The 25628-nt window shown below is 40.7% G+C and overlaps 1 protein-coding gene across 2 annotated transcripts in view; it reads right to left on the bottom strand.

The window, feature by feature from the left end:
• Positions 1-14448: 14448 nt before the first annotated feature.
• The window catches only part of nsg2 (neuronal vesicle trafficking associated 2), a 51575-nt gene continuing 40395 nt past the window's right edge, over positions 14449-25628 (bottom strand). For both annotated transcript variants that reach the window (XM_080867777.1, XM_080867778.1), the window contains exons 4-5: positions 21033-21143; positions 14449-15891 (exon numbers count right to left, since the gene is read on the bottom strand). In XM_080867777.1, the coding sequence (XP_080723903.1) occupies positions 15697-15891; positions 21033-21143 (306 nt within the window). In that variant the 3' untranslated portion in view covers positions 14449-15696. The remainder of the gene's footprint in view (positions 15892-21032; positions 21144-25628) is intronic.

Here is a 25628-nt window from a genome sequence, read left to right as displayed (position 1 = left end):
GCCCGTTCAGCCTCCTGTCTCCGCTGGAGGGTCCGAGGGGCCCGTTCAGCCTCCTGTCTCCGCTGGAGGGTCCGAGGGGCCCGTTCAGCCTCACGCCGCATCAGCTGGAGGGCCCGAGGAGCCTGTCCAGCCACCACCTGCGACCGCCTCGTCGTCGCCTGGTCCGGCTGCATCTGCCTGTGCTTCTGCTACGCCTGGGCCAGCCTCTGCCTGTGCTTCTGCTACGCCTGGGCCAGCCTCTGCCTGTGCTTCTGCTACGCCTGGGCCAGCCTCTGCCTGTGCTTCTGCTACGCCTGGGCCAGCCTCTGCCTGTGCTTCTGCTACGCCTGGGCCAGCCTCTGCCTGTGCTTCTGCTACGCCTGGGCCAGCCTCAGAGCCTTCGTCCTCGCCTGGGCCAGCCTCAGAGCCTTCGTCCTCGCCTGGGCCAGCCTCAGAGCCTTCGTCCTCGTCTGGCCCAGCCTCAGAGCCTTCGTCCTCGTCTGGCCCAGCCTCAGAGCCTTCGTCCTCGTCTGGCCCAGCCTCAGAGCCTTCGTCCTCGTCTGGCCCAGCCTCAGAGCCTTCGTCCTCGTCTGGCCCAGCCTCAGAGCCTTCGTCCTCGTCTGGCCCAGCCTCAGAGCCTTCGTCCTCGTCTGGCCCAGCCTCAGAGCCTTCGTCCTCGTCTGGCCCAGCCTCGACTGGTCCTGTGCCCACCGGGCCTCGGCCAGTACGCCTGACACTGGAGAGCTGCCGCCGCTGCCTTGCGCGCGGCCGGCCCCCTGAACTGCTCCGTCGTCTCCTTCGCCGCCGCCGCTGCCTTCCGCGCGGCCGGCCCCCTGAACTGCTCCGTCGTCTCCTTCGCCGCCGCCGCTGCCTTCCGCGCGGCCGGCCTCCTGAACTGCTCCGTCGTCTCCTTCGCCGCCGCCGCTGCCTTCCGCGCGGCCGGCCTCCGGACCAGCTCTGCCACCTGTGCCACTTGCCTGGTCGGCCCCCCGACCGTGTGACCCGTGAACTCTGGTGCCTGTGGGCTCTGGGTCGGCCCCCTGAACTTTATTTTGACTATGGTCATGTGCTCCCGTGTTTTCTGTTGTTTATTTTGTTTCCCGTTCTGGTCCCTCCGTCCTGGTCCCCCCGCCTCCCGCCCTGGGTGGGTTGTTTTCTGTTTTTGTTTTTGTTTCTCGGGTTTGGGCTGTCGGGAGCCAGCCCTTTAGGGGGGGGTGGTGTCATGGTCCTGGGCCATGTGGGCCCAGTATCCTTAGTTCTTTGTATTTTTGTATTTCGTTCCTTATTTAGGCCATGTCTTCTGAGTTGCCCTGTTGTGTTGTTCCCTAAGTGTTTTCCCTTCATGGCTCTCTCCCCCCTGTGTGCCCTCTATGTATTGATGAGCCCTCGTCTCCCTTTGTGGTTGTTTCATGTTTCCCCAGCCCGTTATGTCTGTGTTTTCCCCGTGCTCTCTCTCCTCCTGTCAGAACCTCTGTGCCTCTACATGTCATGTTCAGTTCACCCCGCCCTGTCTCGTTATGATTATCAGTGTCACCTGTGTTCCCCGTGTGTGCCCACTTTCCTCGTTTACCCTCTGTGTATTTCTGTCTGAGTCTCCCTCTGTTCGGCGTCGTGTTCTCCCTCATGTTGTGTGTGTTCCTCCCTGTGTTTCTTGGCGAGCTTTGTATTTAGTTTTCCCAGTTTAGTTTTGTATTTCCTACGTTCTGCCATGCCAGCATTAAAGCTGTGTTTAAGTTTATCCCCGTGTCTGTGAGTCTGCATCTTGGGTCCTTCTCCTGCCTGCCACACAACGAACCATGACAGTGGTGAAAAGTAATGCCAGAGATAAGTTCTGAATGATCTGTGTAATATATAAATAGTCTCCTTTTGCTAGGTGTGAACACGGTGATAGCCGGCGTGCCTGAGATGTTGATATTTTCTGTCAGAGCACATTTCGTCAAAGCCTGCTGGGCATTAATTAACTGCCTCCATCATTTTTCTTACTTGATGAAAACATATTTTTCTGAATGTTTGTCAGTAGCAAGAGCTATGTTACCTTATTAGTGGATAACTATGACTTGAAACTGAAATATCAGCTGTTTATACAATTGCTAATATACTGTACATTTTCTATTATATTCATAATAGTACTTAGCAAATTCTCTAATTTGCTCCATTGTTTAAAATTCTGTGCATGTTGTGTAAAATTCTTGACAATTCTTGTCTGTTCATATGTGACCTTCCCTTTGGTAAGTATTAAACTTCATTTATCTGTTTTCTTCTGCTTAAGGCTCTTTCACATAGGACGCGGCATGTGCTGCGCTGATCGCTAACTACAGTAAAGGACCCAAAGTTTATGTTGCGCTCTCATAACAATATAAAGACCTGGATGACTTTGGTAACACTGTGAGGAACTTGGAGTCATTTTTGACCAGGTTATGTCCTTCCATGCACTTATTAAACAAATATGATGGCTTACTTCCATTTGTGCAATATCTCTAAAATTAGAAATATCCTGTCTCAGAGTGATGCTGAAAAACTAGTTCATGCATTTATTACTTCCAGGCTGGACTACTGCAATTCATTATTATCAGGATGTCCTAAAAACTCCCTAAAAAGCCTTCAGTTAATCCAAAATGCTGCAGCAAGACAGGGACTAGAAAGAGAGAGCAGATTTCTCCTGTATTAGCTTCCTGTTAAACCCAGAATCAAATTTAAAATCCTGCTCCTCACATACAAGGTTTTAAACAATCTTAATGATCTTGTAGTACCATATCACCCTCACACTGCAGGCTTACTTGTTGTTCCTAGAGTATTTAAAAGTAGAATGGGAGGCAAAGCCTTCAGTTTTCAGGCCCCTCTTCCATGAAACCAGCTTCCAGTTTGGATTTGGGAGACAGACACTATCTCTACTTTTAAGATTAGGCTTAAAACCTCACCCTACCGGTTGTGGCAGATGGCCGCCCCTTCCTGAGCCTGGTTCTGCTGAAGGTTTCTTTCAGCTAAAAGGGAGTTTTTCCTTCCAAGCACTTGCTCATAGGGGGTCATATTCATGTTACAAACTGATTATAGGTGAAATGTGGAGGCACAGGTCATAGTGGGTGGGGCAAAAAAGTGGAAGGTTATGAGTGAGAATGTTTTTCTTTCATTTGCAGTGCTTTACTCATTTATTAGACCATCTGTCACAAAAACGAAAAAACACAAATCTGTCAAAAGCTTGTTTGAAACTAAATGAAATTGTAACTTATTGAACAAACTGAATTCACGTTGCCCACATTTTAGCTAGCATGCATTGAGAAATTAACCAACCGTGACATTCAGATACTGAAACTAATTTTTAAGCTCATGAATGATTGTAAATAACTAAAATGTGGCATCTTAATCAAAACATAATAATGTGCTTTAGTATTTTGTCAGCTTTTTTGTGAAACAGTAAATTTGAAAATATCTTGGTAACCACAATAATTCTATTTTAACCTCCTAAAACCTGAACTCTTCCACAGCATGCATTTTTAATTTCTCTTTGATATTTGGGCTGATTGGGACCCGATGTATGTAAAAACAAAGAATTACCAGATTTTTTTTTATCTTATTTTTGTTTTTAAGAAAAATAAAGAGTCACATTTGGGGATATTCATTTAAAATTGTGATAGAACAGTAGCAGTATAATGTCCTCGTAAGTGGATATCAGGCCCCTGTAGAGCAAAATTGAGTATTTTGGTCTAAATAACCCAAAATGTGATGTCCACATATGTGGATGCCAGGTCCTAGGAGGTAAAAAAAATAATTTTAAATGCACATAGTTTTTTTTATTTAATTATGTGTAAATATGCTGTACAAATTCAGCATAGTTCAAAGATAAACATGGACCAAAGGAGATGTCCTACTATCTTCAGAAAATGCCTTGGTGTTGAGCTAGAGTTTCTCAGCCTGCAGAGACTCTGGAGGTAAAGCCACGGCAGCCTTGTGGTAAGAAAGTGCTTTGAGTGTTCAAATAGACTAGAAAAGCACAAGTACCAGTCCACTTACCATCGTTGCCTCCAGTCCACACGTGGAAGTGTCCTTGGGCTTGATGATGAACCTCAAAATTGATGGATTTTATTTCTTATCTCATTCACAGGATGAAATATTAACAAAAGCTAAACCAAGTGTATCTTTTCTTTTCTTTGTGGATTGCAGACACATTGCATGACAGCATAGACAGATGGCATAAGACAGAAGACTACCTTGTCATGCTTGTATATAATTATCTCATGATTTGTGAAAAAGTTGAAAAAACGTTGTTTTGTTCAGATAAATTGTTGAAGTGTTAGGCTTGCAAAATAATAAATATGTGATCTTGAGATAAAAAGCAGCAGCTCCAGCACGTTACAGTTAAGTATATGAATCATCCTAAATCCTGGCAACAAGAATATTCACAACTTTTTTGAAACTGCATCCAATAACATAAGTGTGAATTTGTATTTTGACCTGCCATTTTATTATTTTTTACAGTTTTTGCCTTTTCCCTCCTTGGAAGAGGTAAAACACGGCAAAGTTTTTGGTTATTTTCTGTACATAAAACGATTTTTTATTTTTTGATATGCATTCAACTGATGAAAGTAAGTCCAACAACATGGCTTGAAATATTCACTTAATACTATACTTTATTATAAAAATACTGACTGTAGCTGGTGTAAGGACACTTGAAAACCCCAACAACGTATTCGAATTCATGCGCACACGATTTCAGTCCAACTACAGCTATCCTCAGTGATAAATTTTTAAAGTTTCCCCTCTCCTTTTTTCTTTAGTAAAACTCGAGCACCTTTTCACTCTGTAACCACCTCCCTTCTCAGAGATAAAGTCTTCTATGACTCACCCTGCCCTCATTTTGCCCTCTTTTGATCCATGTGTTGTTGTTTTTTCTTTAATTCAGTCTGGCTTCTTCCTTGCACTGAATTTATTTATCTTCAAGGGTGGAAGAAATGGTAAGTGAAAAATGCACTAAATCACTAAAACAACAACGAATGTCAAATGAAGTGGGAAAATTGTGCTGTTTGTGTAGGAGAGCTTTTATGGCTATGTGAATAAATGCATTTGAACCAAGTAGAAGATGCTTTTTTCACATGGGAGAAAAGCATATTGTAACACATGGCTGACTTTGTAAAAACAAACATTGACAAAAAAAACCAACATTATAAAAAACAACGAGTTATAAGTTATAATTATAAGTTAGTTTTACTTCCTGTTTGTTCCCCTCTGTGTAAATGTGTGCCACGCCCTGATTGTCTTCACCTGTGTGAGATAGGAAGTAAAACGATACAGATACATTGTTGCTATAATCAAGGAGAATTTTCAGGTATCTTTAATTGATTTTAATATTTATTTTTCCTACAACTTTCTACTTTTGCTGCGTACATTTTAACACAACACATAACTACAGTACTCCCTACTTCATACATTTTCAAAACAGCTTTGTTACTTTAGAGTTAACACGTTTGAGGGGAGTTGTCATTTTGTATCACTGTGTGCCTTCCCGACATCAAGCCCATTTAAATAAAAGCAACAATACTGTAAAAAGCAATCGCATTGGTGCATCTAAAAGATGTAGAGATGAAAAAGCTGCCAAAAAACCCAAGCATATAATTTATGTATATTGCACAATGGTGTTCAAAGTGCAGATGTCAAGATGTTGTGGTCGCAGCACGTCAGTATCTAGGTAACACTACTGAAGCGGAATAAGCATAAAGACAGCATAGATTTTTTAAGTGGGAGGTCATTTCAAGTGCAACATTTCAAACAGTTAAATATCAGCAAACCCACAAACAGCTTCTGTGCAGTTTCTCAAGCATCTGTATGTATCTGTAAGTGACAAATGACTGTACTTTTCCCACCTCTGCCTGTGATAATTGCTTTCATTTGTATCTTGTTCCTCTCCTGTAGCCTGCCCCTAATCAGTCCCCTTTGTGTATATATAGTCTATTCTGTCTTTAAGATATATTCTCACTGTTTGTGCTCATTTTGGAGTACTGTTTTTTGGATTGTTGTCTGCTTACTGTTTGCTCATTTTTACTTCCCCACTGTGGGTCTTTCACACTATATCACGACAGAGAAATTACTTCACCTCTGTCCCTCTTCCTCCCTGATTGGGCTTCATTACCAGGTGAAGTGATAATGCGAGGAGACTTGTATGCTGATGAATAAAGACCCAATTATAGGATAATTAGAGGAAGAAGAGGACAATGGATGGGTGTGGAAAGTCATGAGTATTATCTCAGACCACTGCTGATCTGACTTTTAATGAGGGCCGAGCCCAGAGTAGAGATTTAAATAACATGAAAAAGTGTTTGAGGCTAGTGTCAACTTTCCCAATTTGATGAAAAATGACAATTAAATTTCATATTTTATATTATTCTTGGTTGTATTAAATGTTACATGAGCCAAAATAAATCCAACAGAAAATGATGTTGATGTAGTGAAGGTGTTATCGGATTAATTGATTAGATAAGACCTACTGCTCTGTTCTAAGTATTAATCTGATTCAATGGGCAGACGCCGCTACCCTTCGAGCTAACTTCTTAAATTTCTCCTTTCAGTGATCAGAGAGCTGCGAACGACAGTTAAACTCAATCCTGCCAATGCTGGCAGCTTCAGACCATAAAGGAAACCAAATCACGAAGACATGAAATTAACACATTTGCAGGCAGCAAGTGCACATGTAACAGATCCAGGCTGGTATTTATCATCATCTCTCACTAATCCCTGCTCTCAAAGAGTACAATTTGCTGTCTGCAGCACACAGTGTGTTGGCATCCATTCCTAAATATGACTGACATCTGACCAGGGATTATCCCATTGCCCCAGTTTCACTGGGACAGCCAAACAGAGAGTGCCTTGTCGTAAATATTCTGCACAGACAAAGATCGGAGTGTGTGTGTGTGTGTGTGTGTGTGTGTGTGTGTGTGTGTGTGTGTGTGTGTGTGTGTGTGTGTGTGTGTGTGTGTGTGTGTGTGTGTTGACCATCTGAATGCCTGAATCAATTCAAATCTGTGCATGTTTTTTTTAAATGTGCTCAAGCATGAACGTCCACACATATTCACGTTAGTCTGTGCGCATATGTTTTTATGCTTAGGAGTCATAAGCCGCTGTCTGCTTTGGCTCAGTGGGTGTCCACAATGTTAAAATACTGGCAGGGTAAACAAAGCAGACGTTGATAAATTTATTTGTAAGCTTATGACCTAATGAGGTCCTGAAATAATGTAAATAATGAAAACTCAAGGTCAGGACACGATTGAGTCATATTTTCTGTTTTGTGGAGAAAGCCTGATTATTATGCTTCCTCTGTAGCCGCTCCCTGAGAGAGGGAGCGAGAGACGCATCCCTTAACCCAGACATTTTTTTCTAAATAATTGAACTGTGCTCGGTATTTTGAATATTATATGTACTAAGCTCAGCAGGAGCACCCCAGCAGCAATGAAGGCTTGTGGACTTAACTGACATCTCCTAAATGGGTGAGGGGAAACTAGGCCAGAACAAAGTGCTCTCATATAGAGAAACACAAACTTAGATGCTCTGATATTTGAATTTTAATATGTTGATTTAGCTAATTAGACTGCTGTCCAGGCAAAGTACATATACAGATATATAATAGTCACACACACACATGAGACGCAGGGGACTGCTCGCCCGGTGAGTCTCATAATGCTTTCAAATGAGACACAAATTTATGTTCCTTTGAGATTTCCGGTGCTTTAAAATAAAATATTATCCACTCGCACTAGTACGGTATTATGTGCGCAGCATTCATGAGGATGAGCCTTACATTTTTAATGCAAATGTGGACTGTTAAATATTTTATGATCTTCTTAAGCACTGTATATTTTTCGAATTAATTGTGGCCGGCTGTTCAAGCTGCTCGCCAACACATCCGGCGGTTCAGAGGAACCACCTGCAGCTGATTTTCGATATCATTTTTCAGAAGGTCACACAGCCAGACAAAACAACACATGCACCACAGATTTCAGATTAAAAAGACGATAGGTTGGGGCACGTACCACATGGGCTTAAATGCCCTTAGCAGCTGAGTTTGTGCTCCGCCTCGTTCTTTCCTGCATTTGCTGTCTATCTCTGCTGCAACATCTGAATAAAAGCAAAACAGGAAAAGAGAGCACCCTTCGTACAATATGCTGCGGTGTACAGACACAGCATGAAGTGTTTTTATGAATGAACGTGACTAAATGCTCAAAATAACATAAATTATATTCCTCATGGTGATCTTTTGTCGTCATGACATATCTTTTTTGCATTTAGACGTTAAAACTAGAGACTTTAATTCACAGTTTATATTCCAACAGTTAAAAATAGTTTTTTAAAAGTTATGTGACTCATTTTCAGGGGGTCGAGATAACTCTGCTTTTGTTCTTTAGTATCCTGTGGTTGCTAAACATGTAGAACTCTTCTGAGCAGGAAAAGGTTTCAGAGTTTTTTGTGGGCGTAACCTATAATGCAAACAGTGTCTGTGTATTTCATGGCTTTTGTGTTCAGTTTGAAGATACCAGTTGATTCAGATGGAAGAATATATTTTTACCTGGTTTGATGCAGTGGCTTGATATTGATTTCACCTGGTGAGCATGTTTGTGTCATCACAGCTAAATGTGGTTCCTAAGATACTGTACCAAGAACTTTGACCGCTGTTTATGAGTTTGTCTCTCATAGGATTGCAGCAGGATGCAGTCACTTAAGTTTAAGGACTGCTGTGATCTAAACCAAGAGTGCTGCATACTCATGTACAGTCGCATCTCTCTATATATTCTATTTTCATTGTATAACTATTACAGTGAAATATTTCAGGACTTTTTGTTTTGTTTTGTTCTTATTTTTTATTTTCGTAACTTCTGCTCATCTTCTTTTTCTTCTTTTGGCTGCTTATTTTTAGGGTTCACCACAGAGTGCATCCTTACCTTTACCACCATCCACTTTTGTCACACCAGACTCTCTCCCTGTCCTCCTTCACTTCATCCATGAACCTCCCTTGTAGTCTTCCTCTTTTCCTCCTGCCTGGCAGCTCCATCTTCAGCATCCTTTGTCCAGTACTTCCACTATTTGACCTTTTACATGTCTAACTGCTCGACCTGAGCCGTCCCTCATGTAAACCTTCCCTTTCATCCCTCATACTTGACTCCAGTCAGTCCACCCTTCCTGTGCTCTCTTCTTCATCTCTCTTGTGCACTGGATGGTTGACCCCAGGTATTTAAACTCATCCATCTTCACTACCTCTGCTCTTTGCATCTTCACATTTCAACCAGCTTGCCTCACATTCACACACGTGTATTCTGTGTTGTTTCTACTGATTTCCATTCCTCTTCTCTCCAGTACAGACCTCCACGTTCTCTGCAACCTGCACATTTCTTCCACTACTGATCACAGTGTTGTCTGTGAACATCATAGTGCACAGAGATTCCTGCTTGACCTCATCTGTCAGTCTGTCCATCTCCATCGCAAACAAGATGTAATCCCACCTGAGTTGGAGCAACAGATGGGTTATCTGTTGCTCTACATACTTTTTGGCCAAAGAAGTATTAGCCCTGTAGCTCATTGCTCATTAAAATTAGAAATCCAGTATCTCAAATTATTTAAATGTTTTACTTTTAGTTTGAGCAAATTACTATTTACATAGTGTAAATACCAGCTGAGTATCTTTCAGTCTAGTTCAGTTCATGGAACCACAATCACAAGGAAGGCTGCTGATTTTACAGATAATCGACAGCCTACAAAAACAGGATAATCCACAAAATCCCATTGCTGAAAAGGCTGGTTGTTCACAGAGTGCAGTAATGGAAAGTTGAATGAAAGGACAGAGTCTAATAGAAAAAATATGCACAAGAAACAAGGATGAGAGCCACCTTTTGAGAGGATTCTCAAGAAAAGTCCATCCAAAAACTTGGCATCAGTGGATCAAGAGCCACCACACACACATGCCCCCTTCAACTGTTGCATTCTTAATATAAAGCCACTCCTGAACCAGAGACAACGTCAGAGACGTCTTACCTGGTGTAAGCAGAAAAAGAAGCGGAGACTTTCTCAGCGATTCGAAGTCGTCCTTTTAGATGAAAGTAAAATTTGCATTTCATTTCGAAATCAAGGTCCTCGAGTCTGAAGGACGAGTGGAGAGGCAGAGACTCGAAGCTGTCTGACCTTTGATCACCACGGCAGACTGAAATGAAGTCTTTCTTTTCCTTTATAGATTCATTTCACTCGCCGGCATGTTACATTCTGAGGGCGATTCTCCATTTCATCTATTCTTTTAGGACCCGGTGTCTTATTTTTTTTAAAGCGTATAAGGATTTATAAACTGTGAATTATGCAAACCTACGGCAGTAGAGTAAAAGAATAAAATTTCAAATTTATTGGCTTGACTGAAAGACAACCCAGGGAGAGGTTGTTAAAATACTGTCACAGCAAATACTTAACTCTAAGTCAATGAAAATAATGAATGTCTCTTGGGGATACAGAGACGCAAAAAAAGTATCTAACTTACTTTCTGTAAAAACAAATCCTGCTTCTCCCTAAAGATGCAGTAAGCGACAGATCAACCTTAAAGGCTGAATAGAAAGCTGTCAACATCTGCCAGAGTGCAGCTTTGATGAAACTCCGCTGCTACTCCCCCACCATTTACCTGACTTTTCTCCTCCTCTTGCAATTCCCCGTGGTTCTGTTCCCCCTCCTCTACTATTTTTCTCATTCCCTTCCTTCTGTTTTCCTCCTCCACTTCTAAGGGACAACTACTGAGAGGCAGCCTTTCTGTGACAGCAGGGGAGGCGGCTGATGGGAGAGATGGAGGTGTGGGGAAAATTACACAGATGGCCGGATGTGTGTGCGACTTTTTGATCGTCGGTAGCTTTGAACAACATTTAAAAACAACAATGAACGTTTTTGTTAGAGATTTTTAAAATGAGACAGTTTGGAATAAATTCTGCAAGTACAACTTACGTGTGTTAATAATAATTTCAAAAATATGTGTGCGTCTTTGTTCTGCCTGTTCCAGAGGCTGTAATGTGTAATGTGAAAAGGCAAGCAGCAGCTATTCGAATATATAACGAGTCTGGGCAGTGCTTTACAAACAGTTATTCAGCACAGGCACTGAGGTTTCTTAGTTTTGCAAGAGGGGATAGACTTGCGGCTTGATTTCTAGAAGTCCGGCAGACACCTGAGACCCCCATTTGTTTGTTGATGCTCTTTAAATATGTTTTGTCTTAAACCCCTGGCAAAGACAGCAGTGGCAGTAGGGCTTAAGAGCAAATTTGAGCTCAGTTATCTGGTTAGCTGCTTCATACATAGCCTGCCATTCTGTTTAGTTTTGTCCAGCAAAGGGGAATACATCAATGAGCGCACTAGACCTCTTCAACAAATCAGTGTTCTGACAGAAAAGTAATGCAACTCTGGATAGAAATAAATAAAAAATTGCATAAGCTCATCGAAATGGTGCCATGCAGAATGTATGCCATCATCAAATCAAAAAAGTGATCCAACAAAATATGTCAGTTTGATTTCTTTTTTATGGCTGGGAAATACATGTAACTACATCCTTTGATTTTTCAACCCAATATTATCAGCCAGAAGCTCTCTGCATACTTCCAGCTGTTTTAAATGTGAGAAAAAGAGTCTATTTTTTTACTATAATGTATCCAATGACAGTAGTTGAGCTGATCTGTAGTGGATACAGATCCACTGTATTCAGTGAAGTTCAGTGTCTCTCTTCTCTGTGCTGAAGGACAAGAAGATGATCAAATTTGAGTCTGCGGTGCAGATGTCAGTTTTATTTCCCATGCATTGCAGTTTGTAAGTTACTCATTTATGACCTCCTGTCTCTTTTTTTACCCCCTCCTTCTATAAGAAGGTTGTGGATTTTAAACCTCTGTATGTTGGGCGTGTTTCATTTGGATCCTGTTTCTTATGAACGATCAGAGCGAAGCTTGATTTTTATCAGCATCAGTTATAACAGACAATTTCTCCCTTCGCAAAAAATATGACCTGTCTCATCTATCATTTCTTTGTAACACCAACATCCTGTACCACGGGAAGATGAATTGTAGATATTTGCAGTTACAATAGAAAAGCAAGAGATATTATTAAGAACCGTTTATTCCCATATCTCGATGCCAGCTGCTCATTTTAAAATAATCAGGACCACAAGGCTTGAAATTAATGATCTAGGAAAGTTTGATAGGCAGCAAACGTATCTGAGCTCATGTCAGCAAGGTTTACAGTTCTTCAAATGTTCTTGTGACAAAAGATCATCAGCCCCTTAGGCTTTCTGTATTTTCTCTTTGTGTTTACCCTTGTCAGTTACTTCTTCTTTTCCGACTTGCTTAGTCATTCAGAGGCGTACCTTGGTCTAGTCCCTGACCCTTGTTGATCTGTGAAGGAAACAGATTGCCACTTACTGTCTCTTGGACACGTTAGGTCATCAGCTGCTCCTCTTCACTTAACCCTTCAATTTATAACATGTCAGGGTTGTGTAAGCACGGCATAAAAGAACATCTGTCCATGCGTATGTCTGAGTCAGTACTGCTGTGTTGCTGATTTCCCTCCCTTTTATCAGTTTCTTTTCGTTTCCTGGTTGTTCGTTCTTCATCCTATTGTTCTGTTTGTTTTGTTCTGTTTTGTGTTGGATTATTTCATGATTCTGTTACCTCCCTCTTTCTTTCTGTGTGAGCGACAGTGATACCTGCAAACCATTTAATTAAGTTCCATTTGTTTTCATCTGGAAACGGGTGGCTGTTCTTTTATTTATTGACTTCGAAAAAGATGCAAAACAAAAAACGCTGCGTGTTGGACCGTGAGGAGTCGTGTTAATCTGTTATTTTGACCGGCAGCACGCACATGCACACTGGGCAATTCTTTAAATACACAGATATGTTTTCAGTTTAACAGGAGGATTAAGAAAGGTTGAATTATCAGTTTCTTTAGATCAACAAGCAGTGTTGTGTTTGGCAGTATGTCTGTGTACTCTTTGCATTATAAGTTATGTAGTGTGAACACAGGACAAAGAAGGACCTGTGACCTGCGTTGTAAAGAGCTTCATTTTTCGCTCTAAATGGGAAAATGTCCAATTTTAATCTTGGTCTTCAAAAATCAAGAGGAAACACTTTGCATTATTAATGATGGTATAAAATGGTTGACTCATGATTTAGAATAAAAGTAACCTCCCTATAACTAAGGAAAATCTGTGGTTGCTAGGTGACTGCATTGAATATTTTGGGATTCAGCGACTGACTGCAAGCAGCTCTGCCATTCAACTGGTCACCCAGAGGTTAAGCGTGCAACACCCTCAACCTCTGGGCGACCACTATCGATTTCACAGGTCAGCTGGTGACAGGAAACCTGTCGCCACAAAACAACTAACACTGACAGCAATCACTCTCAGAATGATTTGCAAATAATCGCTGTCTAATTTAAAAACAAACTGCCCCCAAGAGCGCCACTCCTCTGACACATCTCTTTGCAATAGAGGACTGATTGCCAATTGTTTGTATTCTGCTTATAGTCCCTGTTGATTTGCTTCCCCCTGCATAAGCTGCCTTTATAGGTTAAAAGTATCAGTATAGGCAATATTGGTCCTGTATTTACTTGGTATCCCACAGCACTATCAACAACAGTAATTAATTCCTGTTATGCTAATGGAGTTTTCTCAAACTTTTACTCGCATGCCTTCCTTGCAAAGAAAGTTCACATCCCCGCACCCCACAACTCTGTATTTACTATTAACAAAAATGAGAAATTAATTTAAGTGACAGTCGGCACTTGTTTATTTCCTCTAAATAAATTACATTTATTCCACTTCCCTTCACAAACCACCCTTTTTCTCCCTGGGCATCAACATGGTCCAATGGCAAGTTTCTCCTCTTACATAATGAACCATGGCCCCTGCATGATTTGCATCATCAAATGAACCCAGTGCTATTTGAAGTATTGAAACTTCATGGATATTTTAAACACCAAATGTATTATTTCTTTGTTTATTCTGCTTTAAATCCTACATAGCTGTCTTTTCGTCTTATGGTGCTTTCTTTGCTCTCAAAAAGCTGTTGAATTCAGGACCATTTTCACTCTGCACAAGTGATAAACAGCTGACAGATTCATTAGAATACACATTTCCGATTAGGACAGTCAGCTATTCATGTCACTGAAATGCCTTATCTGCCATTTACAAGACTATAGAGACATGTAATATATCCAGTAGTTATTATTCATACAGGTATTTTTTTCCTAATAATTTTATTTTACTGTCAATCACAGGTGCTCATTATTATAGCAGACAAATTTGCCCCACAGCTCTGGAAACTTTAACAACGTGGTTTGAATCCGAGTATGTACATCTCAATAACATAACATGGTGCAAAAAAGCCGTCGCTCTCTTTCACGATGCTCTGCCTCGGGCCCACATTAGACGCCGTGTGAGCGCTAAAGAGACGCGGCGGTGAGCGGGACTGACAGACACACTCGGCACAGGTCACACCTTGTTTTATTTTGAATTCGAACCAAGAGAAGAGGGACAAGGATGCACACGGATAAATTACACCAGGTATCGCTACATATCAACTAACAACATCACAACATCTCATTAAAGCGCTCTTGACAACAGATCCAACATTACCAAATTGAAAAAAAATTAATAATAATAAGAGTGCAGGAGGAGAACTCGGCTGCAGCTGAAGCCCATCCATAAATAGAACAATACACAGTGGCAAATAAAGAGTTTTGGCAAGAGACAGTTGTATGCACAATATCTTGTTTCCCATCTGCAACATTGTGTTTAATGAAGCTACAAGACTGGCAACTGAAGCAATATGTAGTTCACATAAAGGAATTGTACTAATTTTTAAAAAAAGGAGAAGAAGAAAAACTCCCTAAAGCTACTACAATGCATACACACAACCTAGCCTGAATGCACATCTTTATGTACAGCTTAGCTCACTGCAGGATCTCAGGATTTAAAATGTATGGCACATCACATTTAAAATGTTCTTCTTCTTGTGTATGAGCGATTAAACAGCAATGAAGGGGGGGGGAAAGTCGTTCGGTCAAGTCAGAACTGACGCGGGCCTTGGCCTCAGACAGACCAGCTGAAGCTTTGACACATTTTGGGTGATACGCCTGTGTAGTTTTTGACAGGTATGCCTGAGGTTGCCTAGTCTGCACAAAAAAAGCTAGAAAGAAGAGGGGCTGAGAATGACTATACAGTAACTACAGTATACACACTGGGGAAAATATGACTTCAAACTTCAGAGACTCGCACAAAGAAGCGTGAATCTCAGCGTCAACTCGTGCCTTCGTACAAAGAGTTACCTGGTAATCACATACAAAACATCCATAGATTACAGTAAAAAATAAATAATCATGATAGTCAATGAATAATCATTTTGAGGAAGGGAGTAAACAAGATAACAAGAGAGCAGACTGCAGGTGGATGTGGGTGTACGTCAGCAGATGATGATAACCTCAACAGAGTAAGAGATCGGATGCCCCTCGATAAGAATGAGCACATAAAAGAGCAGACAAGTTAATCTGAATACAAATGTGCTTGTGGGGTTTAATGTCTGCATGCACGATTTCACTCTATATATGTACTCTTGTGTGAATCTGTCTCTTTTGTCTACAAGTCTAAATATTCACTGACATGTTGTCGGCCTGTGTCTGCATGTACGTCTTCATGTCTGCATGTGTGTCTTTACATCCTTTAACCATTCAGCTAACTCAGTGGCCCTCACCGCCACTCGGGGGTTTGGCGTCGCGCCCTCCTGACCCTCCAGGCAGCCAGGGGGAGACAGAGTGCGAGGTGGTCTGCTTGGCCATGCTGTAGTGGCTGATCACTGTATAGAAACGGCCCCTGGAGTTGGCATCCTGGGCAGCGTAGTAGGCCTCAAGAGAGGCTGGGATACACCGCTTGTGCTGTAGGGGGAACAACAGTGAGGTTGGTGTGATTTAGCAGGAGAGTAACATGCTAATTAAAAACTCTACTGAATCATTTACAGAGTTAAAGCAATGAAACCAGAAGGAAAACATTAAAATCCCAACTTCAATTACAATCCAGGCAAAATGTGTTTATACCACATTTATTAAGTTTTTACACTGATTGTATACTTAGCATTGGCCACATCAGAAATATTCAAAGATAACACTACATCAAGGAAAAACAGGTACGGTGCTGCTACTGTACTATAATCACTTGTGCTCCAGTTCTGACAGAGACTAGAAACAGAGATGTCCCATATTAGCTTCTAGCATATTAGCGTTAAATCCTTCTGCTCATAAGCAAAGGTTTTAAATAACCAGGTCCAGTAAAGACCTCATAGTCCCATTTTATCCTAATAGCACATTCTAAACGAGCTGACAGCTCTGCCTCCCAATCTAAAAGTGGACCCGACTCCCAGTTTGGGTCTGGGAGACAGCTCTGCTTTTAAGACAAGACTTAAAGCTTTCCTCTTTCCTCTTAAAGCTTATAGCTAGTTGTTTAACTCTGGTTTTCTCTCAGAGTGTGTATCTTTTGTCCCAGAAGCTTGGAAAGAAAAGCATCTGGACTTCTTTAAGTTACTTGAAGCCGTTTCACCTCTCATCTGAGAAGCTTTTTCAGTTCTAAGGGAAATTGGTGGAGAGTCCCAGATTTTAGAACTGAAGAAGCTTCTTGGATGAGATGTGAAATGTCTTCAAGCAACTTAAAGAAATCCAGACACTTTTCTTTCCAAGCCCCTTAGACAATATACACAACTTTCTCCCCACAAATTTTAAGTATACTCTTCTCTATTTGTACTAAGTTTGTGCAGAAGAGACAGAAAAAAAGATTAATAATATTGCCACAACATAAATCTTCTGGTGGCATTTGACATAATACAATCAGGGTCTTATGAAAGGATGAGAAACCCACTGTAATATATAATAAGAACAAGGTAATTATCTCATGTTTTCTAATACTTTTTGTTAGAACACTGAACACACACAGTAATATTGTCTCTTATTAGGTAAGTCACAGTGAAATTGTGTGTACTCTGTCACATTAATGATTTTTTAGTTACCACATTACCTCATTGAAATACCTTATTTATTAAGCAGTTACCTTTTTACATTTTCTATGTAAATAACTGTATGTTTGCTCTGTTATCTGATGGTGTAGCCGACCAGCTACAGCTTTCATTATACATTGTAAAATGTCAATAAAAGGCTTCTATTTCTGATTCTAATATTAGTTGTAATAAGGAGGTAAAGTCAGAAGACACAAGAAGACGCCTAAAGCTCTGCATAAGATTTATAGGTCAGTGTGCTCCAGTGTGTACCCATTTAAAGCCTCACATAGTTGTGCTGTGTGTGGCACACTGTGTGAGCAGGCGTGTCTTTCTATTGACACCTTTCCACCTTGTGAATGTGGATGTGACACTGCTAATAATACCTCAGCAGACTGCAGTCAGAGCCCCTGCAGAGGTTGTGGGCCTCAAACTAGATTTATTCCACCTTAAAGACTACATCTGTCTAGAGACACAGACTTGCAAGGTGACCTCTTACAAGGTAGAGTAAAACTTATAAGTAGAGGGCAGTAGAAATCAGCAGAAAAGAGGCTGTCTGTATCCATACACTGTAAAACCTAAAACAGACTGTTGCATAAGGACATCAGTGTGAAACATTTTCTTTTACGACCTCAGCCGTAATGATCAGGAGTCAGTCATAATGTGGTAATTACCATAAAATATTCAGCATGTCTGATTTTTCTAATTTTCATCTAATTGTCAACCAAGCTATTAACATATGATAGAGGACTAAATTAAGTGTCTTTTTGGCTTCTGTGTCAAAGAATAAAAGCAGAAAATTACACCGGTCATAACAAAATCATTGACGCCATTGATGGATTATTGCCTGTCAGATAAGCCTCATCAGCCTCTTCGGTTAACATGAACTCAGAAATGAATAAAAGTAGGGCAGAAGTTTTTTTTCTTCACCCAGGGGAGACTGCGCTCACCTCTATTTCCTGATTTAGATAGGTGGGACGTTAGAGAAGAGCGGACAGGATTCTGCAGTTTATATGGCAGAGCAAATATTTGCCAACACGAATGGCCAATGACAGAGAAATTTATTGTGAAATTTTAGAAAAATACTTGGATGCTCCAGTTTCTCCTGCTGTCAGGGGAGGAACAACAGAAAAACAAAAAAAGGAATGGAAAGAAAATCTCATTATGGTGACATGTCGTAGCTGGACCTTAAAATATTCTTCACAGCTCATGCCTTCTTCAGGATGTAGCACGAATGAGCTGAAGGGGATGTATGTACAGGAGAGGCATGAGCACGCGAGCATATAATCAAACAACAGCTGCTCCACCTCCAAAACAATTTGATCCTATGAGCCTATTGATTTTGCACACGCTGAGATATCTTTCAGTTACACAGATGCTCAAAAACAACAGCAACGACCAAACAAAGAGGAAAAAATGATAAATGAGAACCACACATGTGACACCGCAGAGTATTGAACATTTTGGTGTTAAAGAACAGCACATATATTGATTTAAACAACAGTAACACACAAAGACGACATAAACCACACAATCATCACAAAAATAACTAAAATCTCTTCCTTAAAGACCTGGATCCATAGCTTACCATTGCTAAATCCAAAATGTTTTACAGTGTTAATGTGTGATGCATTAACATCATCACACATTTTTATGTTCTCACTCCTCAAACAAGCACATCAACTTTCTCCACTTGGCTATCTTTGCACATTAAAAAAAAAGCTTTCACACATCAATAAACCAGAAAATCTTTGCTGAGGGCTCACAGTTTCTTTTAATGGGGGCTTAAAATCAATATACCTCATGGATAGCTGAGTGTTTAAGAAGATTTTGTGCTGATGAGAGATTTGGAAAAGCAGGTTCAAGAAATAACATCCAGATTTTGTACCTATGAGCATAAACCGAGGCTGCAATAGCTAGGATGTGTTTAGAAAGCAATGTGCAACTAAAAATACTCACGTCTCAGTTCGATTAAGCAAATCATTTAATTGAACCCTATCTGATAACCCTGGGTGGTCTGAGGTTAAATATATCATTACTCCTTTGCCTGAGCAAACCATCTACTGTGAGGCTTCTCACCAGGTCCTGTAAAGGTCCCGTGTGACAGTAATTCTGTGGTCTTTACACTGACTCCCTGTAAAGTTTGGGGCTCAGTGTGAGACTTTGGTAATCACTTTCAGAGCGCTTCATGGTCAGACGCTTCCCCTAGTGAACTTCTCCATCCACGCGTAACTAATAAGCCTCTGAGGTCAGCTAATCAGTGCATTTGGTGGTACCTCGATCTAGGTCAAGGACAAACTCAGACGGCGCTTTTTGGTTTGTGGCTCCCAAGTTGTAGAACTCGATTTAATTCGACTTCAGCTCTGTGGACACTGTCTACACCTTTAAAAAGAAGCTTATGACCCACCTATGCAGGATTGCTACTTTTATCCATTCATAGCATTTTAATTGTTGTTTATATTGCCACACACTTTGCAACATTTATTCTTGAAAAGTGCTACATAAACAAACGTCACTTACTTAAATCTTTCCCAATCCACCCATGACTACACTCGGTAATGCACCATCCATAGGAGACAAGCTTTTAAGCAGTACACACCAGGATCCAAACAAAGAACGTGGCTAAACAAAAAGGCTTTGGAAACCTTGTGAGAATTTCACTTAGAGCAAGACATCTGCTACTGAAGAAAACACAGCAGAGCTTCATCATTTGTGTGTTACCTACTATTTACATCTGGATGCGTCTTTGTGGACTAAAAGAAAATTAAGCGACTGTATGTGAGGTGATGGGAGACACTTTGGACCCAAATCTTAAGAAGGACATAGATTATAGGCCTGTTCTTACTGTCAAGTGGCTCCCATGCTGTTCTTTATTACTAAAAGGTTTAATTTTCTGTATGCTTAAGACTTGAAGACCATGCTTTGAACACTGCAAGTATTTTTTTTTCTTAGTGCATGCATAATTAATAGGAGTGAATGTCTAAACAATGGAAGAGTTTTGGAGGTATGCTGATGTGCCTTACTAATTAACTGAACACAGAGGTGGGAAGTACCGAAGTACAAATACTTCTATATTTTACTTAGGTAGAGTTTTCAGGTACCTCTGACTGAGCACGTGCTGCATATTTTGATCAGTGTATTCTTATGACAATGCACTGCAGCAAAAAGATGTCAATATAATACAAATTTAATCGAATTATGGTTAAAATCTCGCTCTTTATTGATTGATTAAACATCAGATCATTTTGTACATCCCACTTGACATCCTGTGAGCATGACTTCCAGTTCAAAGCCTAAATTCAAGGGGTTTAACAAACATATTGCATTAACTATTTAGAAATTAGTTCAGAAACTCAAAAGTATTTAGATAATATGATACAGGGATTGTTTTGGGGGGTTTTTTTTATACAAGGACTCATTTACCTGTAGTAGGCTAAAACCTGATATTAGGTTATCCAAAATATTACAATATTCACAGAGGAATGAATGGGCAGTTTGAAGAAGTGCACCTCGATAGGCATGATAAACCAAATGACATTATATTATGTGGGGCTTTTACTTGACTCTGTGTCTCCTTTTGAGACCAACCAGATTAATTCAGACAAGTGCTATAGAAGTAGTGAAAAACCACAGTGCTATTGAGATTATTCATCTCTTCTTGACATGATCCTATTTAAGATGTGACAGATGTGTTTCCACTTGATATATTACCTGGAAATCTCCAAGACAGGAAAATATCTACTGTAGAATACTGATAACCCTCAAATATGTTGTTTTGGAGAAAAGGAAGAAGGTAGTCCAAGTATTCACAAAAGGCATGAAGGTGCAAAAATTAAGATAGACATATTAATAAAAAAAAATGCTAAGAAATGGCTCAATAATAATAAGTTATCGTGTGCTGCAGGCTTGCTCAGCACTGAAGAGGCTAATCTACAACCCACATTCCAGCACAAACCAGCTACTGTGTTAAACACCTCTCCTAATAAATGTGCTGCTGAGCAATAAAATGAAACACTGGCCGTTTATGGGTATTACCTTATAAATGAATCCATCTGGGCAGGCGTGGTCGTAGGTGAAGGCTTTATAAACCACCAGGAACACAATGCAGGCAAGGAAGGCCAAGGCCAGGATGATCAGAATCGTCACCTGCAGGGAGGACAAACACTGGTCAGAGCAATAATGGACGATTGTAGTTTTCGTGAGGCAGGTTTAGGGTTAGACAGCGAGAAAGACTGAGCGTGTGCACCAGTGCGTGTCTACATGTGTGTGTGTAGTCATGACAAATGGTAAGATGTTGTTGACTGAGGTCAAAAGCTCCTCAAGGCAAGGTGTTCCTGTTGAAATGTGTGATGAATGACTCAAGTGGTGACACTATTAAAAAGTACCTTGTTTCCACGGTGACAATGCTGCAAAGATAAGACATTAAGTGAGCGAGGTAAATCACTGTTCTGTTTACCTTTGTTCAGGTATATATGTGTGTTTCTCTGATACAGTACATGCATATTTTGCACCAACACCTTTGTCACTAAAAGGTCTCTTTTTTTTTTCTTTCAAAAACTCAGTTTGAATCAAAGCTCTTTTCTGTTCAAGCATCCCAGTAAGCTGTGACAGGTGTGACAGCGAGCCTCCACATACCATCCCTGGCCTGTCGTGCTACATATCCATCTAGATCGCTTTGGTGTGAATTACCCACCTTCGAAGACCTTGCTGTAGAAATGTCTGCCCTCTCTTGGTTGTAATGAAACTGGCACTTGGTTTATAAACCCACAATCCATGCTGAGAGCAATTTCATGTGGGAACTATTTCTAACAAACTACACCCACCAGTTGTATCAGTGCATAGCAAAAAGCGAATATCTACCCACGGCGAGAGGCTGTGTTCATGACAGGATGTAAATATTAGTGACCACACACTGCAGAACTACAGTATAATGTTAGTGAGCTGGATGCTTGTTTTACTTGGCAGTCAACCCACAACAGGGTAATTTAGATGGGTAAACAGTGTTACAGATAAAAGGAAAAGCAGGTAAAATTGATTTGGGGATAATGACCCCTTCAATTTTTGTCATCATCTGAATTCATTGTCTTTTTCCTGTCTTCCTCCATCCACCCCCAGTTGGGGGTAGAAGATTTAGATTTGTTCTGTTTGTGCATGATGTATTGTATATGTTGTTTTAGACTGCTGTATGTGAAGCAAATTAGCCCACAATGATATGGCATTAAATTGGTCCTGAAAGATACGTATCTATGAATTCTTATTTCATAGATCGAACAAGGTGCTGGAAACATTCCTAACAGGCCTGACGGCATCACGCAGTTGCTGTACAACCCTTATACAAATTGTGTATTTCACCAAAAAGGTGGCCTCTGGTGACTGTGAAAAACATTTGATTACAGTGAACTATTGCTATGTTCAAGAAACTATTCTAAGTTAGTTTAAGACATCAGAAGATGGGTACACTGTGGTCATAAAGGACTGTACATTGTCAGAAACAACACTCAGGTAGGCTGTGGCATTTCACCCTCTATCACCCAGGACTTACACTTAGTATAAGTAATTTTGGCTGTAAAACTATTTTAAAAATCTAATCTTTTAGGAACCATTTGAATGTTTTCCTCAGCCCAGAATAGTTGAGGAGTTACGGTAATGTGAAGTGCACATGGTAAAATCTAGGCAGAGCTGATTTTTCCGTCTGTGTTCAGACGGCAGAACCTAATGAATGCTTTATGCTACTGTGATACATCAAAAATCCCTGTAAAGCTCGTCTTTTCTTCTTTCTGAAGCCATTTTAATTTAATCTGTAGCACAAACAGTAAAAGAATGACAGTTAGTTAAAGAGCACCTGTAAAAAGAGCCAGGGTTAAACAATGCTTAGCTGGTACTAAAGGGCCCAAAGTGTGCCAAGAAAACCTCCTCCATGCCATTACATCACCACTAGCAGCCTGAATTGCTTAACAGGGCAGGATGGATCCATGCTTTCATGTTCTTTACACCAGATTTTCCATTTTTCTAAAGTAGAACAGTATTGTTTTTTTCTGTTTGCTTGTTTTGTTTTTATCCATGGAGATATGCTGCAGTCACTCTGTTGTTAAAAATGCTATCGATTGGTTTTTGGACGTCTTGTCTGTGAGTCATCCACGTGAATCAATCAGAACCCTTCCTGCCACCAAACCTGCGCTAATTGTCAGCGCACTTGAGTTAGTGAATTTGCCCACCATTTAATTTCTGAAATTCTCCAGCTGCTCACTGCCAAAAGCAGAAGAAAGAAAAGTGCCCTTCATTTTTCACTGTAAATAACAGGGTGCACAAAAGAGAATTATAAATTGCATATTCTTGATCTCAATGAAATATAATTTAAAAGAAAAGAAATGAAACAAAGCATAATGTTTGGGTCAGTTTCAATAACAAGGGCCAATGAAATGTTATCAGCCTGGACAAGCACTTGTATGGAATCAAAAACATTATGCAGTGTGAAAAATGCCCAAATATCAGCCCAAAGCAGAGCTAATCGAAAATGATGGAAGTAATGCATTTATTTCTGCATGCTGATGCAAATGTGTAGTTTGATGTGTGAAATATTCATTTCCCTGGCAGGCTAGACAATGTTGTAGTAAAGTAGATTAACATATAAAAGGATTTGTTTCCTCCTACTTTCTACTTGACACCCTGATTGGGTGCTTCTGAGTGAACATTTAATTAGAATTATGCAAATGGAGTACAAAGGATAGCTGTAGGTAAGTGTGAGCTGAATGAACATAGCTGTATCTCCTAAAAAAAAAAGAAAAACGTTAATATTAAAAGTCAGAGTTATCCCAGGGAGTCAGCTGAAATATGGACTCTTCCATAATGGATGAACGTATCTAATTTTCTCTTTTCATTTCTAGACCAATGTTAAAGCCCGATTTACTGCTGTGTATACAATCTGTCACAGCGAGATGTCAGAGCAATTACGCGCGGTTGTAATCATCAGTCTCCATCAGCGTTATGCGGGTGAACAGTGACACGCAAGCTAAGTGACTGTTTACTTGGTGTCAACCGGGGGACACGACTCTCAGCCTCGGTTGCTGCTGACACTTTTTGTAAATTACATCTCCCGCACTGCTAAACGTGAAAAGAATGCGCTGAAAGTCATAGCTAACTCGTATTTAGGGAGCAGCGGCAGACGTGGAGTGACTGACGAAGGACCCACCCCCTTTTTTTGAAGTCCTGAATAGCGATGCACATGAAACGGGCTTATTAAGAAGAAGGATTACTGTAAAGCTCCTCATATCATGAAGAAAGCAATGTGAGTTGCTCATGCATGTGGGCTTTAAAACTTAAAAACTCTGAAGCATGAAAAGAAGGCTGGAGTCTGAAGAGATCTGCACTTCTGTGTGCTGCTAAAAATGGAGGGAATTTAAAGAGTCTTCATCCACGCGCTGGAACCGTTTGTCTGAAATAGTCATTTAGGGGATTATTTACTAAATGACACTTTTAAAATTAGGTCGTGACATATTACATACGTAAAACAGATTAGCGGGATTAACCCTTGCACCGAGTGTGTAGCGTTGATGTTTATGTTCAGTCTCTCTCTGATGTTAATTGTTGTTGGAGTGATGACTCAAGCAGGAATTTAGCCCACCCTCGGTAACAGAAATGATCGCCCTAAAATCCCTGTTGATGCAGCTGCTGTGGCCATGTGGTGTGCAAATCCATTAAAAATCTATCCTGACCTTTCTCCATTATTCATAATCTGGCTGAACTCTGCAGTAAACCTTAGAAGGTTCAGCTGAGGGAAGTCGACTCCCTCCATGCATGTAATGGCTTCAAACTTCTATTTACTGTCTTACTGTAATATTTCGCTGCTATAGGATGACACTACTGTACTCATGTATCTGATCTGAGCGTAACAAAATGCGCATTTATGGAACAGAACAAGCTACACCAGAACATAACAGAGCAGAGAAAGGCTTTTTTTGATTTGATCACTACAAAACTATAATTATTCTAGCAAGGCACCCACATCAGCGTCATCCCATTTTCTTCTCAGTATACTCAATGTGACTGTTTTGTCACTAGCACTTCAGTATGTGTCATACTACACTACTATCACCACCAACACAACCACCATCCCGTTTGCTGTGCAAAACAGATAACAGACAAACGCTTGTTTGTCTTGGATGCAGGTAGAGGCGCAGCATGTTGTTGCGCTTTGAATAAAGAACAGCGTGTCTTTAACAAGGATTGGCTTCATGAGCAGAGGCTGGGTGGCTACAGGTAACCGTGCCTGCTGGGGCTTTAATCACTTCACCTAATCCACCGTGGGGGTGGGGCCGAGGGAAAAAGACCTCAAACTGTCTGCATTTAAAACCACACAAAGCAAAATAAATAAATAAAAATAGATTTGACAAGCATCACAGGCTTCCTGTGGATCCACACTGTTTGCTCACATGAAAGACTAATAAGAACTCATGAGTAAAGTAAGTACAACAACGTTGAGAAAAACAAACAAAACAAAAAAAAAAAAAAAAAAAAAAGTTGCTGTAGACTTACCTGACGGACTTTCGTAATTGAAATCTCCACCACAGAGTTGCTCTATTAGACTGAGATCTGGTGACTGTGGAGGCCATTTGAGTACATTGAACTCATGTC

The sequence above is a fragment of the Rhamphochromis sp. 'chilingali' genome, assembly GCF_963969265.1.
Source record: "Rhamphochromis sp. 'chilingali' genome assembly, chromosome: 19".
NCBI classification, from domain to species: domain Eukaryota; kingdom Metazoa; phylum Chordata; class Actinopteri; order Cichliformes; family Cichlidae; genus Rhamphochromis; species Rhamphochromis sp. 'chilingali'.
This window is presented reverse-complemented; position numbering and strand designations above follow the sequence as displayed.